The 19,203-nt window shown below is 42.0% G+C and overlaps 1 protein-coding gene across 1 annotated transcript in view; it reads right to left on the reverse strand.

Annotated features, from left to right (window-relative positions):
* Positions 1-1,082: 1,082 nt before the first annotated feature.
* Positions 1,083-19,203, reverse strand: part of LOC127653720 (arf-GAP with GTPase, ANK repeat and PH domain-containing protein 1-like) — a 170,599-nt gene continuing 152,478 nt past the window's right edge. Inside the window, exons 18-19 of the mRNA XM_052140515.1 lie at positions 7,035-7,290; positions 1,083-4,497 (exon numbers count right to left, since the gene is read on the reverse strand). Coding sequence (XP_051996475.1) covers positions 4,291-4,497; positions 7,035-7,290 — 463 coding nt within the window. The 3' untranslated portion in view covers positions 1,083-4,290. The remainder of the gene's footprint in view (positions 4,498-7,034; positions 7,291-19,203) is intronic.

Genomic DNA, 19,203 nt, shown 5'->3' on the forward strand with positions numbered 1-19,203 from the left:
GAGAACCACTAATCACCACCACGAGGAGGTTACCCCATGTGACTCTACCCTCCCTAGCAACCGGGACAATTTGGTTGCTAAGGAGACCTGACTGGAGTCACTCAGCACGCACTGGATTCAAACTCACGACTCTAGGAGTGATAGTCAGCATCAATACTCGCTGAGATACACAGACCCCACAGATGTATTCTTGATATACACAAATAAACTAGAAAACACCTTGTTTTATGTATATAACTGAATCTAAATATAGAGATAAACATCAGCAACTGACTAAATACAGTGAGTCTGAGTCATTTGTGTGAAATAGTTCACTGTCCGAAAGAACTGACTCACTAAAATGAGTTCCCAACACTAAATATTGGGTAATCGTTTTATTTTTACTGGTGCATTTACATAAAATGTCTGAAAGAACTGATTTACTTAAAGGTGCCTATTTTATTATTTTAATATGTTCATTGAGGTTCACTTATAATTTTAGTAAAGTTTTTTTGGGCAAAATTAAATTGGTAAAACATGATCTGTCAGAAACACACAGTTTTGGTGCTGCTTCTCCTTTAAGACTCGACAGTAAACGCCCACTTGTGTGATTGGCTCTCTGCTCTTGGCTGACATGGGCGGGGCTACAGAAGTAGGCATTGATGCGTTCAGATGCAAATGTTTCCCACAGTGTGACATCACAATAAGGTGGAAGTAGAGAACGAGTCGTTATGGCAGCTTGATCTTCAACAAATGCTGCTTTAGCAGTGAGGTGGAAGTTTTGAGTTCTGAAACTTACAGAATGTTTTTATAGGACAATGACCTCTTATATGTCAAAAGATCAAAGGGAAACCCCTTAAAATGACGTGTTGTTCCCAGTGCAAGCTGAGGAAGAGAGGACATGTGATGATGAAGTGTTTTGTGACGCTACGGCGCTACTCTTTGGGAAATGTAGCTCGCTACTGGATGTATATTTAGTAACGTCTACTTTTAGTTAACTACTCCCCAAAACTGGAATCCACATGATTCGTTACAACGTTTAAAACATCTCCATTTAAAAATGCTTTTAAAGTAAAAAATCAAGGAAAGAACATTATATTAAGAAGCATTTTTATTGAAAAGAGACACATTACAGTATAAGACTCTGCATCAGGTATAATTTTCAACACAGTACTGTACAGCTGACACAAACTCAATATAATAACAATAATAATTAGATATACAACACCGATAATTCTAATCAGAATGGTGATGGTTGTCATGGACAGTAAAAAGGAACAAACACAAAAGCCTAGTAGTGTGAGAGAGCCCCTCCCCTTTCAGATTAGCATATTCATAAATAATTAAACGGGTCTCTCGGGTTTGAATGCATCATGGATACTGTCAATGAAATGAGGTAACAAACACAAACGAGAACAAAGTAAACAAAACAATCGTGACACTATGCGCTTCTCAATCTTTACAACTATTTACAGTAAGTCGAGACGGGCGAATGGAAATGAGTCAAAACTAAACGAAATGTTCGAGCAACTTGGAACGAACTGACAGACCCTCCCAAATCATGCGCATTATATGCTCGAAAAGGGGGCGTGATCCTTTGGTCGCCGTCATGGGATTGGTTGGATCGGTGTCTTTTGCTCCTTCATGACAGATGAAAGAAATGACCAGCTATGAAATGTACTGGACGAGAGGACTGACCCAAAAAAAGTCCAAATGTTAAAATGGCAGACTCTCTAGTCATTTTATAAAGACTAAGACATTTACACGAGGAAGAGAACGTTTACATCCATTCATGCAAAAAGATCAAAAACAAAAATGACTTGTTCCACAGAAAGGACTGGAAGTGAACATTATAATGAGGGCTCTTCACAAGCGATCTGTGTAGTGCGTTTAGTCATAAATAACGGTTACTGTGGTAAAGCCCCTAAAAGGCCCGCTACGTTATATACAAGGCAAAAACTGCACCTTCTGGAGCGGAAAATTAACTGTACATGAAACCTTCCTTATCCTTTCCACACGGGCCTGTCCTTTACTAAATCTGAAACTCGTCCTCACCGTTTTCCATCAAGATCTAAACCTTGAGAAACGACGCAAGAGTCTTCACATAACATCACAAATACCTGTTTACTGCTCGTATTGTAGAGCATAAATTCTACACACATCACAGTCCCTAAACTGAGCACCTTCACGTTCTACTACCTAGTGAAGAGTGAAATCACCTGGAGGAGAGATTAAACCAGCAAAGCCCACCAAATCATATTATGAAGCACGTCAACATCTCCGTGATATAACGCCAAGCGCCCCGAGATGGGGTCTTCATCAGACTTTACATCTCTCAATAACAACGACAGCTCAGACCGCTAGGTGATATACAAGAACGCGGTGAGCAATTATTACTCGTCTACCTGGTTTCAGTTTGGCTTCATATTGCTTTAATACACCTACAGATCATTGACACAATAGAGAAGATAAAGGCAAGGAGGAAATGAAGACCTGTGGAGAGAGAGAGAGAGAGAGAGAGACTGAATGTGAACAAGAGGAGCGAGTGAACTCAACTCCAACAGTCACACTCGGACCTTCATCAGAGACCGTAACCCGCCATTAAAACAAGGAGAGGGTCAGGTATAAAACATCATAAAGGGTTTTGTCATGGGGAGAGTTTTCTTCAAATTCTCTCCTTTATAGTAAACCCCTTACAACAGAGAGAGAGAGAGAGAGAGAGAGAGAGAGGACATGAACAATCACAGGTTGGGATTGTAGATCGTTCTATTCTGACCATATTATCACGACTGCAAGAAAGAAGCAACTGAGGCCATTTTGACTTCATGTCTCACGACTGCAAGTTTTTAATCACGTCAATAAAGTCGAAATTGTAAGATGTATAAAGTTGCAAGTGTGCTCATTTCTCACATCTCTGACTTTATTTCTTGCAATCTCCGAATTTCGACTTTTTAAATTTCTTCCCTGAGATGCACAGGACAGTATTTAGTGCTGCGGTGTCTTGATCCTGCCATGGAAAATAAAAAAGGTCATTCTGATTTTATAAATAACATTTCTGACCATATTTAATCTGAGATATAAACTTGTGATTGCAAGAAAGTAGCAATTGAGGTCATTTTGACCCCCCCCCATCCCTCACAACTGCAAGTTTATATCACGTCAATAAAGTCGAAATTTCTCACTTATTTCTAAATTTATCTCTCAGAATTTCGACTTCAGATCTCACAATTTCCGCTTTTCGAATTTCACTGATATACATAAGATACACGTAAGGATTTCTGACTTAGTATCTCAAAATTCAGACCATATTTCTCCCAATTGCATGAAATAATCTCACGATTGCGAGAAAGTGGCAGTTTGGTTCATTTTGACTTTTTTAAGCACAACTGCGAGTTTATATCACTTTAATCATATAAAGGCGCAATTACAAAACATAAAGTTGCAATTGTGTGATAAACTCGCAATTGCGAGAAACAGCTTCACTTTTTATTTCACTATTTTGCACAGTTTCATAAAGTCGACTATTAAATTGCAAGAAATAAAGTCAAAATTGCGACGCAAAAGTCACCATCGCAAAAAGTGACGATATTAGTAACAATTATCTCACAATTTTCACTATAAAGTTGCGATTGTACGTTTCGATCTCGCAATTGCAAGGTGTTTTTGTCCTGTTATTCTGTGCTGAGAGATGTTGCGAGACCGTGTTGGTGAGGCAGTGGAGATGAAATTGAGTGAGAATAGAGGCACTGAAACAGTGACAGGGAGAGGGAAAGAGAGAGAAAGAAGAGACGGTGGCCAAATGAAGTTGTCTGGGACTTCTGGGTCACATTTGGAGATCCGGCATTAGAGTAATCATCATTTCCTGTCTTGCTACGCCATATGCTGGACTCCGCAGAAAGGGAGCAGATGAGAGATGCACCAACACCCCATCAGCTCACTAACCCACACCCTAATCTCCCTAAATAGGTGCTGTTAAAAATAAAAGTTAGGGCTCTTCACTTTTGTATTGTTGTTCCATAATGAAGACATTTGAGATGAAGGACTCTGCGAACAGAACGAGGTGACCAATGCCCTCGCCACGTCAGGGCTTGTATAGTCATGGTGCCAAGTGGGGCTGTGAGTGCAGAAGCTCATGCGTCATCATCATCATCATCATCATCGTCGTCAGTGTCAGTCACTCCCTCGAGTCTGGTACTGTATATGCTGCTCTCGTGATTCTGAAGCAGAGGTGGAGCTGTACATGAGGGTGCGTGTAGTGAGGGAGAAGGAGTGCATGCTTATATGTGCATGTGTATGTGAGAGTCTTATTTCTCATATAACTGCACTGTTCACGCTGCTGCAGCTGTTATTGCGGTTATTGTTCCTGCGCGACAGGTTGGGCGTGGCCATGAGCGGGTAATGCTCGTCGGGACAACCGTACTGAATAAGGATGTCCATGCATTCCTGACTGTTAGCCTGCCGTGCGTACGCCAACGCCGTATTGCCATGGGCATCCCGTGCCATGATGTCCACCCCGTACTGCAGAGAGAGAGAAAAGAGAATGTTAAATATTTTCACATTTCCTTGATCTTTTGAGACAGAAGAGTTCATTGTCCTCAGAGGTCGACCAATAGTGGATTTTGACGATACGGATAACTAATGGGGGAAAATCCCAGGAGATCAGCAGTTACGGGAATACTCAAACCAGCCCGTCTGGCACCAACAATCATGCCACGGTCCAAATCAATGAGATCACATTTCTTCCTATTCTGATGGTTGATGTGAACATTAACTGAAGCTCCTGACCCATATCTGCATGATTTTATACACTGATGCAACATGATTGGCTGATTAGATAATGGCGTGGGTGATTGTGCGGAGACGAATATCATCTCTGAATGCTGTTCTGTGATGCGGGTTGGCGCTGTTTTGGCACCACGAGGGGGACCTACACAATATTAGGCTGATCGGTGTGTGTATATATCATCTTATATGTATTTCTTCTGATGAGGATTATTGATGAGGAATAAAAAATTAGGAATAAACCTATCTGCAACTATCGGTATAGATTTTTTTGACGATAACCGTTAAAAAAGTGACTATCGGCACCGATTCATCGGTAAAACCTTTATATCGGTCCACCTCTAATTGTACTATGAAAATATCCTATTAGTCGCAGAATTCAAAACATCTTCCCCATTTCATATATCTGATTGGCCAATGAGATTCCTGGTTGTTTCAGGCCACATATGTTAACAAGGGATGCACCGATACCACTTTTTCCTCTTCTGATCCGATAATGGAAATCTCCGCATCGGCCGATCCCGATCTGATACCGGTGGTGCTTTTTTGTATAATCACTTTAGAATATCTTCACATTATTGTGTGGAAGTAATTGGGGTTACTCTTTAATATGTAAAGCAACACAAACCTCTAACTACACATAATTTCATTAAGAAACAGTTTATTATGAACTAGTATACTGGATAATGCAGCAGCAACATTAACAGGAATTCTAGTCTTCAAGCTTTTTTTCTTCTTTTGTAAATTTTTTCATCTTGTATCTGGATTTAAATGATTCAGATCTCTTTTATTTGTTCATTTAGTTGTCAGATATCAGCTCACTTTTCATTCACACGGTTATTTTTTGGAAGCCATTGAACTGAAATATTATTATCATTTGTAAACACATACTAATATATTATAATAGTAATACATCTCAATCCTGCACCTTTACCTTTTAAACCCTCAGGCTTTTATTTTGACAGTCAGAACTCTCCAGGACGTCCTGTAAGTGTATGTTTGTGGGCTAGTTCACTGTATTTTAATTCACTTCTAAGATTCTGGTCAAATGCTCCTCCGGTGCCGTTCTCAATGCATATTATTTACATTTACATTTATGCATTTGGCAGACGCTTTTATCCAAAGTGACTAACAGAGCACTTATTACAGGGACAATCCCCCGGAGCAACCTGGAGTTAAGTGTCTTACTCAAGGACACAATGGTGGTGGCTGTGGGGACCGAACCAGTGACCTTCTGATTACAAGGTATGCGCTTAGCCCACTACGCCACCTCCACTCCATTATAAGTGAACCGAACTATTGAGCATCTACATCTGAGATGTTGTTCGTCAGTAGTGCTCAAATATTGCACAGCGTGTGAAGGCTAAAAATTGCAGCGTGTGCGTGCGCGTGTGTAAACAGAGCAGCATCATTCACAGATTAAACAGTGTTTTGTGATTCTCAGAGCTGTCGCACGTCTTCAAGTGTCTGAATAAAATGCACGAGTCATATGAAATACTTTAATGGTGTTTTAATGGTTCTTTTATGTTGCTTTTGGAGCTTGACCGTAACAAACGTGACACACACAGTATCGGATTTGGATCAGGCTTGTCGCACCGACGTCCAGGTTTCAGATCAGTGCATCCCTAATATTAACGTCACGAAACTACGGCTCCGTTTACGCCTGCTATTAAAATACATTGAGCGGTCTGTCTGAAACGGGTTTTAAAAGAGGTCCAAAACATTTTGAGATTTGTCCACTTCATGCACATCTGGAGGGGGTGGAAAAGTATTTGAACAGGTTGACGGCCAAACAACTTGAAAACGTGAAAAAGCGTATACGTGCACAGGCACGCCGTTCGTTGATCTGCAGCTCAGTTATTACAGGTTCTCTACTAAAATAACCAGCAATTCTGCTCTAAACATCATTTTTGAACTTTGATTAAATGAAGGTATCAAGACAAACGGTGCACCTGATTTTAGCGCTCCTTTTACTTTCTTGCGCTACACTATCATCCGGTATTACACTGACTTTATGACTGATGTACGTCGCCATTACATATCAGAGACCCTCCCCTCGAAATCCAAACAGATGTGCTCAAATGAGCCATATTAATTACTACGCAAATTCGCTGCCCACCATTAGCATCATCACAGAAGTGCAGTTATATTTGCATATAACGAGGAAACAGTAGATCGGATTTATATCAGATTTATGTGGGCAAGTGTACATGAAATATGCATTCCACATTTTTCAAGACACATGTAATACTAAGAGTAAGTACGTCTCTTACCCATATGAGTAACTGTGTGATCACCACGTTTCCCTTGCGGCAGGCCAAGTGCAGGGCTGTCCGGCCGTCACCTTCCCCACAGGTTTCGTTGACCTCATCTCTGGAGCCGTGGGCCAGCAGTATGACCACAAAGCGCAGGTCTTCCTCTGCCGTGGCATGCAACAACTGCTGTCCCAGAGTCAGTTCTGTGCACGCTAGTGATGCCAAAAACAGCTTCTGCTCGTATTTGGCCCTGATCCAGCGCTCACGCTCCTCTCTGAAAGCACACACACACACACACACACACACACACACACACACACACACACACACACACACACACACACACACACACACACACACACACACAGAATCTGGATTAATGCTCTGGCACACTACAGGCATGTTGTGATCTGGCCCTCATTTCAAATGACATTTAAAAGTTGATGGGATTCGTCTGCAGCGATGGAGGTTTTTGATTTTGCACAGCGGCAACACACTCCATTACACACAGCAGTGTCCTAGACTTTAATACACTCCAACATCATCATACTGAGCCAATATAGCAACAATACAGAACAGGAAACAACACTGTGACACGGTCCGTGTGTACATTGACATGTGTGTCAGCCACAGACGGTGAGAGAGCATCGGTTCAACAATACAATAAGAGAGAAAGAAAGATATCAGAATGGCATGTAGGTGTTAGAATGCAAGTGTGTGTTTGACATGTTGAAGGAGCATCAACAAACATGGGGTCGTTTACAGCACCCCTCCTCGAACTGTGCTATGATAGCACTAATCTCGGTTAATCCCCGCAGAGTAAACAGCCTTTCAGACAAATTGGGATTAGTTCAGCTTCAGCTCCTATATGAGGGACAAAGGGAGTCCTGATACCCCTGAAGAGGGGAAGGATATTGAGCTGTTCTCTAAAATACAGTCGCCCCCTCAGGGAGTGCCGACCCAAACTCACACTTCCTCGACACTCCCAACAGGAGCATCTGGACAAAGATTCGATGTCTCGGAACAAAAGTGGACAGAAGACGATCAGAGACAGAGTTAGCACTGCAGACCCCAATCAAATATTACCAGTACTTAGTCCAGTACCTTATTAGAGTCAACTGTTCGGGAACCGTATTACACCAGTCGCACTGACAAATGGTCATTGCACCAAGTGGCGATTGCAAAATCTACAGATGGCCTTGAATCAAATCTAGAGTAAATACGGAGTAAAATAAGCATTCAAAATCACTTACTAACCACATCTGTGTGAAGCTATTGACAATTTTACAACTTGATTACCACGATGATGCAACTTTACAGCTCAAATAATACACGAGTTTAACAGAAGAATTAAAACTTTTGTAAAATTGTAATCTTCACATTTCTGTCTTTAAACACTCTAAAAATTCCCATTGACTCCATTGGAACTGGAACACACATTTGTGCTTTATTAAAGAAAAGGAGGAACGAGTAGAAATACATTTTTGTGGTAATCAATATCATGCCACAAATACTGTCAAATGAACTCAACTTGTATTAAACCCGGAATATTCCTTTAATTAAGTACAAAACACTTAAAGAGACAGTACACCCAAAAATGAAAATTCTCTTGATTTACTCACCCTCATGTCATCCCAGATGTGACTTTCTTTCATATGCATATTTCAGCTCTGTAGGTCCATACAATGCAAGTGAATGGTGACCAGACCTTTGAAGCACCAAAATCCACATATGGGCAGCATAAAAGTAATCCATACAACTCCAGTGGAGAAATCCATGTCTTCAGACACAATATTATAGTTATGGATGAGAAACAGATCAATATTAAAGTTATTTTTTGTCATACATTTTCCTTCCTGCCCAGAAGGGGGCGATATGCACAAAGAAAGAGAAGCACCAAAAATAGGAGTAGGAGAAAGTGAAAGTAAAAGGACATAAATATTGATCTGTTTCTCACCCACACTTATTGTATCACTTCTGAAGACATCTATTAAACCACTGGAGTCGTATGGATTACTTTTATGCTGATTTTATGTGCTTTTTGGAGCTTCAAAGTTCTGGGTCACCATTCACTTGCATTGTATGGACCTACAGAGCTGAAATATTCTTCTTAAAATCTTTATTTGTGTTCTGCAGATGAAAGAAAGTCAAACACATCTGGGATGACATGAGGGTGAATAAATGATGAGAGAATTATCCTTAAAGGGATATAAAGTTCCCAATTTAATTAATTCCAAGTTGGGGATGTGGACCCCCGTGTCCCCCGTCTATCCACTGCTCATGTTTCAGTCACGTGTGGGTTCGACAGATATCAGATGGAGGCTACAGCCACGATGGGCTGTGAAAGATGAACTCAAGTGTCTCAAAGGGTTAAACTCAGACACACGATTACAAATTAGCCATGTATGGATGTCAGGGGTCAAAGTTCACAGGAGATAGCATTTTATCAGAGAGGCAGATGGATAGAAATAGGTAATCAATAGCCCAGGGGATCGATACTTCAGTGACATCCTTCTTAATCAAAGCAGCAAAGTTGTGCTGACGGACCTGAACCCCCCCACTGCACACGCAAAGATTTCTGTCTGTCTCAGCTGGGCATCACGGCACCCGCGCACACACCCAACCTGTTGATGACAAACTAGTCCGGCTGAGACTACCGGCATAACATCTGGTGTACTTCACAGCTTATTCTGGCCAAGAGCGGCCCATTGAGACAGGAAGGGGCCATCTGAGCGACAATATATATATTAGGAAAGTGATATGCAGTGATATGCACGAGATGGCCTGTGGCTGTGCCATCGGAGGTCAGACAGATCAGCGACAGATATTTATCCTGAAATGCACTTTGGAATAAAAGAAAGCTGTAGACACGATTGAGCATCCAGCACGTTTTGCTCATTTGATTCACAGTCAGACCGAAAAAACACAGGAGGGATGAAAGAGCAGGAAGGAACGAGATGAGGGGGGTATGGGCTGCGGCATCTGTGGGAAAGCCGAAGTATTTTATTAACGGTGTGTGTTTTAAGGGGGGTCTAGCAGCACGGAATGTTCCATGTGCCGCTGGTCAGCCCAGGGTGAGTGAGAGGGCCGGCCCGGGGGCCACGGGTCAGAGCCCCCATACAAAGCCTCCTAGGAGCCGGGAAGGAGTGAGTCAGAGGAGGGGAAAGTGAGAGGAAGAGGCTCGGCAGGGTCTCCCAACTGCCCCTCTGTGGCTTGAGGAAATGTGGAGCACATCACTGCCCTTTGAAACGCATGCCTTCCCCAGTTAGCAGCGTTGCTAAGGGCCAAAGCCGCCTGGCTAATGATAAAAAGCTCCTGTAAAAACCCTTTGGTTAAACTTTTCAATGGTCACTTTCCTACTACCAAGTGCTCAAATAACTGTCAATGGAAAATAAAAGCAGAAGTTGCTGTTGTAGAGCGTCGCTGGTTGGTTAGGTACTTAGTGTTCATTTTATATTACAGTTTTATCTATAAACTTTAAAGGGACAGTTCACCCAAAATGGAAATTCTCTCATTTACTCACCCTCATGTCATCCCAGATGTGTGTGACTTTCTTTCTTCTGCAGAACACAAATGAAAGTTTTTAGAAGAATATTTCAGCTCTGTAGGTCCATACATTACAATAAAAGTGAATGGTGACCAGAACTCTGAAGCTCCAAAAAGCACATGAAGGCAGCATGAAAGTAACCCATCCTCCAGTGGTTTAATCCATGTCTTCTGAAGTGATGAGAAAGATGTGATTGAGAAACAGATCAATATTTAAGTCTTTTCTTCCTGTAAATCTCCACTTTCACTTTCACTTTTGGCAATTTGCATTCTTCATGCGTATCACCAACTATTGGGCGGAGAGGAGAATTTATGGTAAAAGAAGGACTTAAACATTGATCTGTTTCTCACCCTTACCTACATGGATTAAACCACTGGAGTCTTATGGATTACTTTTATGATACCTTTATGTGCTTCAAAGTTCTGGTCACCATTCACTTGCATTGTATGGATCTACAGACCTGAAATATTCTTCTAAAAATCTTCATTTGTGTTCAGCAGACACACATTTTTGCATTTCTGCAAATGTTTTTTTTTATATACAATTACCATATTTATGTACTATTCTGTATGTACATGACGTTCAATGTAATTCAAAGAATACATGGCACTACTGTGGCACATCAACCTTACTCATATACCAGTGTAACACGTTGCTCCCAGGTAATGGTACATGTCCAAAACGCATGGTAATGCCATGGTACTTTGTTGATGTGTTACTAAGAGTGTTTTGATACACTTTTGGTGATTGTGGATTCACAGCAACCAGCGTTATCTTTATTTTCCGTGTTTTAAAATATTCTACGAGCGTGATGGCAAGCGAGTGCGTGTGAGCTTTCTGAGCCATTCAGATTGAATCGCTTCATTTGTGAGTTGGACATCTTTAGTTTGATTCAAAACAGGTGATAGTAAACACCAGTGTGATGATCACTGTTAGAGGCTGTGGCAGAGTTTCCCTGAGGGGAGGGTGTGTGTTGGAAATGGTCAGGTGGAATGAAACAGGCAGTCACGGGGGAACTATATGGAGTCTATGTCAATCTCTTGTCAGGATGGTTTCCTGTTTGTGAGTGTATGTGTGCTCTGTGTTATCCATGGATAATCACTTTGTGGGCTTGTGTTTACACTCTTGCCAGCACTTCCTGTCCAGCTCAAAGCCAGTGGCTGTTTACTCAACATCGACAGGCGCCTGCTAATGCAGCAGCCCGTGACAGGACAGCCCCCAGCAGCCAAAGAATCCAAAACACACACACACACACACACACACACACACACACACACACACACACACACACACACACACACACACACACACACACACACACACACACACACCTCTGAACTTCTGTAAGAGCAATGAGAGCAAGGCTCAAGTCACTAGGCCACATATAAGATGATACTCATCACGAGCAACTGAGATCACCAATTTCAGGTCAGACTGAGAGAAGAGAGAGAGAGAGAGAGAGAAGTAGAAAGAGGACTCTTGTTCAGATCGACATTGATGCTCTTTTCTTACAGGCTAATTATACCACTAATTCAGCTCATTAGTGCCCTACTGAGTCACTGGTTATGAACTCTGACAGGCTGAATCTGTCAAACAGACAGCAGTGCATAGTTACCTGTGCAGGCGCTTACTACAGACACACACACACACTCACTCACTCACTCACACGGACACACACACGGACACACACACGGACACACACCCACACACTCACACTCACACACTCTCTCTCACACACACACGCACACTCACACACACACTCTCACACACACTCTCACACACACACACTCTCACACACACACACACACACAGACACAGACACTTACACACACACACACAGACACACACACACACTCACACACAGACACTCACACACACACACACACACACACACACACACACACACACTCACACACAGACACTCACACACACACACACACACACAGACACACACACAGACACACACACTCACACACACACTCACACACACTCACACACACTCACACTCACACACACACACACACACACACACACACACACACACACACACACACACACACACACACACACACACACACACACACACTCACACACACACACACACACACACACACACACACACACTCACACACTCACACACACTCACACACACACACACACACACACACACTCACACACACTCACACACTCACACACACACACACACACACACACACACACTCACACACACACACACACACACTCACACTCACACTCACACACACACACACACACACACACACACACACACACACTCACACTCACACACTCACACACACACTCACACACACACTCACACACACTCACACACACACACTCTTTTCAGGCCCTGTGTAACATGTTTCCTAAACGCATCTCTGTGTGTATATGTGAGTCGTATACGATCCATGTGTTTACTATTGTATTTAATGGATTTAAAAGGAATGTTCCGGTTGAACACAAGTTCAGCTCAATCGACAGCATTTGTGGCATAATGTTGATTACCACAAAAAAATATTTTCAGTTGTCTCTCAAAAGCAAAAATATGGATTACAGTGAGACACTTATAATGGAAGTGAATGGGGGCGTTAAAATACTCACCGTTTCAAAAGCATCGACACAAGACATAAACAATATGCGTGTAACATTAACCAGAATATTCCACTGGAATAACACTTGTAACACATTGTCTGTTTTCGTTTTCAACTGGGTTTGTTTCGGAACCAAGATTTTACATGGGACATCAAGCGGTGACCCACCACGGTAACAAACACAACCTGTATTTAATGTATCCGGGGTCACATTGTCTTTAATCCTGCATAGTTTTGTTCATGGTTTTCAAGTATAAATGCATGTATCACGTGACATCATTTGTGTTGTTGACGTCCCCCCTTTTAAAGTGATGAGCATATTTACATACATGAGCCAATTATATTTATTATACAGTTTATTTCCTAATTTCAAACATCTTGGAGACTTTAAAGCCGTTTATGTAAGAACAGGTAAGACCAGGATGCCTCCTTGTAGCTAGTCTTTCTAATAAAAATAATAATAACAAATTATAGTGTTTATGAAAAATAATTTACATTGTACTTAATAAATTATTTAATACAAAACTAAAAAACTGTTTGGTCAAAATATCAGTTTCTGTTACTGCAAAATCTGTCCATTAGTCCAAACATTTGGCGCCAGTGTCCTTCCAGAGAAATCCTTCTTCATTCTTAACTCCTAAACAGCCGAGCAATGGTAACCTGTTTCCAAACATTCAGACACCCGCCACACCGCTGTGGGACGGCAAACAGAAGTACATTTAAATATGAGGAGGCTCAGAAAACCTCAACTAATGTGACATTACAATGTGTTATCATTGATTCAAGCCTCATTTTATGAGTAGAATTCATAAAAGCTGCTTGAACCACTCAGTGATGATTTAAAGTAACATACACTCACCTAAAGGATTATTAGGAACACCTGTTCAATTTCTCATTAATGCAATTATCTAATCAACCAATCACATGGCAGTTGCTTCAATGCATTTAGGGGTGTGGTCCTGGTCAAGACAATCTCCTGAACTCCAAACTGAATGTCAGAATGGGAAAGAAAGGTGATTTAAGCAATTTTGAGCGTGGCATGGTTGTTGGTGCCAGACGGGCCGGTCTGAGTATTTCACAATCTGCTCAGTTACTGGATTTTCACACACAACCATTTCTAGGGTTTACAAAGAATGGTGTGAAAAGGAAAAACATCCAGTATGCGGCAGTCCTGTGGGCTGAAAATGCCTTGTTGATGCTAGAGGTCAGAGGAGAATGGGCCGACTGATTCAAGCTGATAGAAGAGCAACTTTGCCTGAAATAACCACTGCTACAACCGAGGTATGCAGCAAAGCATTTGTGAAGCCACAACACGCACAACCTTGAGGCGGATGGGCTACAACAGCAGAAGACCCCACCGGGTACCACTCATCTCCACTACAAATAGGAAAAAGAGGCTACAATTTGCAAGAGCTCACCAAAATTGGACAGTTGAAGACTGGAAAAATGTTGCCTGGTCTGATGAGTCTCGATTTCTGTTGAGACATTCAGATGGTAGAGTCAGAATTTGGCATAAACAGAATGAGAACATGGATCCATCATGCCTTGTTACCACTGTGCAGGCTGGTGGTGGTGGTGTAATGGTGTGGGGATGTTTTCTTGGCACACTTTAGGCCCCTTAGTGCCAATTGGGCATCGCTTAAATGCCACGGCCTACCTGAGCATTGTTTCTGACCATGTCCATCCCTTTATGGCCACCATGTACCCATCCTCTGATGGCTACTTCCAGCAGGATAATGCACCATGTCACAAAGCTCGAATCATTTCAAATTGGTTTCTTGAACATGACAATGAGTTCACTGTACTAAAATGGCCCCCACAGTCACCAGATCTCAACCCAATAGAGCATCTTTGGGATGTGGTGGAACGGGAGCTTCGTGCCCTGGATGTGCATCCCACAAATCTCCATCAACTGCAAGATGCTATCCTATCAATATGGGCCAACATTTCTAAAGAATGCTTTCAGCACCTTGTTGAATCAATGCCACGTAGAATGAAGGCAGTTCTGAAGGCGAAAGGGGGTCAAACACAGTATTAGTATGTGTTCCTAATAATCCTTTAGGTGAATGTATGTATGCAGTAGAAATGTTTTATTTGTCTAGTTTAAATGCGCTAACACACTATATGTGGCCATGATATGTTCCGATTACATTCTGTTATCGTGACTGATGATGGCGCTTACAGAATACTGTAGGCAAAGATGAGTATTTAAAGTGTTACCGTGCAGAATAAAGACAAAATAATGATGATAAGAGATGCACATCTTACTTTGGGCAGATGTGTGAATGCTAAAAATTTGCAAAATGTCTCTTTTGGGGCTTTTCCACTGCACGGTACAACTCGACTCGCCTCTGCTCGCTTTTTGGGGGTTTTCCATTGTGGATTGTACCTGGTACTTTTTTAGTACCACCTCGGTCAGTTCCAAACAAGCCGATCCGATACTAAATGTGATGTCATAACCCTGCAGATCACTGATTGGTCAGAGAGAATCGTCACTACCGGCGTCACTGGAATTTTGACATGGACCCGCTAGTTTTAAAGTTAGCAACAGCGATAGCAGTATCATTTGTTTACGCGACTTTCGAATCGTGAAAAGAAATGGCTGTGCGCAAAACCACGCCGCGGTCAATAAACGAGGTGCAGATGTTCCTCTCGTTAGCGATGAGCGAAGCGAAAAAGTCTCTCAGGAAGTGTCTCAGCTGTCGGCCGCACACGGCTACCACCGGACCAACCAACAGTGAAGGGAAAAGTTAAAAACACTTAAAAGTGAACCATCAAGGAAAAGTGGAAGAGGTTTGACCAAATGGACACTATCTCGACCGGCGAGCAATGGGAGGGAGAGTGTCCTGGACTGGCGTTGATCCACGATGGAGGATGGGACGTTTTGTTACGTTAACTCTATATTCGGCTTGAAAGCTTCACTTTATTTAGTTGACCAGCTTCTGGAAAGCTTCTAAAACAACGAGGCCAATTGAACTGTTACACTTGTGTAAAATCACCATGAACAACTGCTTTATGAAGTACAATGAGCTAGTAGCTAACAGCTAGCGCTCGTGTTATTGTTTATGGTCAGTTTGTGTCATGTTTAAGATTATGTCACACACCTTTAGACACTTTTAGACACCTCTGGACACCTTTGGAAACCTTTGGACACCTTTGGACACCTTTGGACTTATGGACCAAACCCATAAATCCAACATTGTACAAGACAGCGTGTTTATTAAAAGTTGGAGGCTCACACAGTCATTCAAAAGGGATCAACGTTGGCACAGTCAATCACATCAACAGACTCCGTCTCCCCATGCCTCAACATCTCTCCATCTCTTCAAAAAGAAGCCACTAACACAATTTGGAGCATTGATGATGTGAATAAGGCCACAAAGCGACATTTATTTTTCCATGAGCTGCTCTGATCCTGCCCCCCCCACCCACACCCCTCTTTCTAACAAGGAAAAAACAAAGGCCCAAAATCAATTATCCTCTCCAGCCTGGTCGTTAGCTGCCCTTGGATAGACACAGATAATTAAGCTTGCCGCTTCTTTTAATATTACAGGCACTTAGTGATTCTGATTCTGACTGAGCTCTGGCTTGCGTCACACTCAAATCAGTCCCACTGGAGGCAATGGGCCACACTCATGTGAGGTTCCATTAACTGGATCAGAACGCTTCAGTGGCAGCATGCAAATGGAGGCCAAAGGGCAGAGTGTGTGAGGCTGGGAAAGAAATGTGCTGAGCATAAGTAAAAGCACATAGGTCCTTCACTATGCTCTGATCAGTCCTTTGAAAGCAAGTTAGTCTTGCTTTGAGGCTAAAAGGAATACTCTACTCAATCGACAGCATTTGTGGCATAATGTTGATTCTAGGGCTGCGTATTGCCAGCCACCTCACGATACATGTCACAATCTGATATATTGCGATACGTTTTCGCTGCCGTTTATAAGCATTTATCCAAAAGAAGCTCGTCCACACTGAAACATATGAAAATGCTCAATCCACACATCTGATCACGTGACTCGTTGTGCATGACACCGCGGAGACTCACAGCATGTGGAGACTCATGCTGCTCTATACGATCCACACACAACTCACCACACGCCCCATTGGGAGAACCACTAATCACCACCACGAGGAGGTTACCCCATGTGACTCTACCCTCCCTAGCAACCGGGACAATTTGGTTGCTTAGGAGACCTGACTGGAGTCACTCAGCACGCACCTGGATTCGAACTTGTGACTCCAGGTGTGATAGTCAGCGAGCTACACAGACCCCATGCACAAGCCGCTATTTTGATTGTTTTGGTTGAATGGATCACATAACTGCATTACATGACAACAAATATGTCATTGTTTTCAGATGTATCCGTTTTTCAAGTCCACAATACAATAATAAGACGGCGTTTTCACATTTATCCACTTGGAAGAGCATTTACCAAAAAGCTAAATTTTCGATGACAAAAACGGCGTTTAAAACGAAAACGTATTAGTATGCTTTAGAGTGCATTAATGGGCATTAGTGTGCATAAGCGTGCATTAGTGTGTATTAGTGCGCATTAGTGTGTATTAGAGCATATTAGTGCGCGTTAGTGCGCATTAGTGTGTATTAGTGTGCATTAGTGTACATTAGTGTGTATTAGAGCATATTAGTGCGCGTTAGTGCGCATTAGTGTGTATTAGTGTGTATTAGTGCGCATTAGTGTGTATTAGTGTGCATTAGTGTGTATTGGTGTGCATTAGTGTGTATTAGTGTGCATTAGTGTGTATTAGTGCGCATTAGTGTGCATTAGTGCGCATTAGTGTGCATTAGTGAGCATTAGTGTGTATTAGTATGCTTTAGCGTGCATTAGTATGTATTAGTGTGTATTAGTGCGCATTAGTGTATTAGTGCACATTAGTGTGTATTGGTGTGTATTGGTGTGTATTAGTGTGTATTAGTATGCTTTAGCGTGCATTAGTGTGTATTAGTGCGCATTAGTGTGTATTAGTGCGCATTAGTGTGTATTAGTGTGTATTAGTGCGCATTAGTGTGTATTAGTGTACATTAGTGTGCATTAGTGTGCATTAGTGTGTATTAGTGCGCATTAGTGTGTATTAGTATGCTTTAGCGTGCATTAGTGTGTATTAGTGTGTATTAGTGCACATTAGTGTGTATTGGTGTGTATTGGTGTGTATTGGTGTGCATTAGTGTGTATTAGTGCGCATTAGTGTGTATTGGTGTGTATTGGTGTGCATTAGTGTGTATTAGTGTGCATTAGTGTGCATTAGTGCGCATTAGTGCGCATTAGTGTGCATTAGTGTGTATTAGTGTGTATTAGTATGCTTTAGCGTGCATTAGTGTGTATTAGTGTGTATTAGTGCGCATTAGTGTGTATTAGAGCATATTAGTGCGCGTTAGTGCGCATTAGTGTGTATTAGTGTGTATTAGTGCGCATTAGTGTGTATTAGTGCGCATTAGTGTGTATTAGTGTGTATTAGTGCGCATTAGTGTGTATTAGTGCGCATTAGTGTGTATTAGTGCGCATCAGTGTGCATTAGTGCGCATTAGTGTGTATTAGTGTGCATTAGTGTGTATTAGTGCGCATTAGTGTGCATTAGTGTGTATTAGTGCGCATCAGTGTGCATTAGTGCGCATTAGTGCGTATTAGTGTGCATTAGTGTGTATTAGTGCGTATTAGTGCGCATTAGTGCGCATTAGTGTGTATTAGTGCGCATTAGTGTGTATTAGTTCGCATTAGTGTGTATTAGTGTGTATTAGTGTGCATTAGTGTGTATTAGTGCGCATTAGTGTGTATTAGTGCGTATTAGTGCGCATTAGTGTGTATTAGTGCGTATTGGTGCGCATTAGTGTGTATTAGTTCGCATTAGTGTGTATTAGTGTGTATTAGTAAGCATTAGTGTGTATTAGTGCGTATTAGTGCGCATTAGTGTGTATTAGTGCGTATTAGTGCGCATTAGTGTGTATTAGTGCGTATTAGTGCGCATTAGTGCGCATTAGTGCGCATTAGTGTGTATTAGTGTGTATTAGTGCGCATCA

The sequence above is a fragment of the Xyrauchen texanus genome, chromosome 13, assembly GCF_025860055.1.
Source record: "Xyrauchen texanus isolate HMW12.3.18 chromosome 13, RBS_HiC_50CHRs, whole genome shotgun sequence".
In the NCBI taxonomy this organism is placed as follows: Eukaryota; Metazoa; Chordata; class Actinopteri; order Cypriniformes; family Catostomidae; genus Xyrauchen; species Xyrauchen texanus.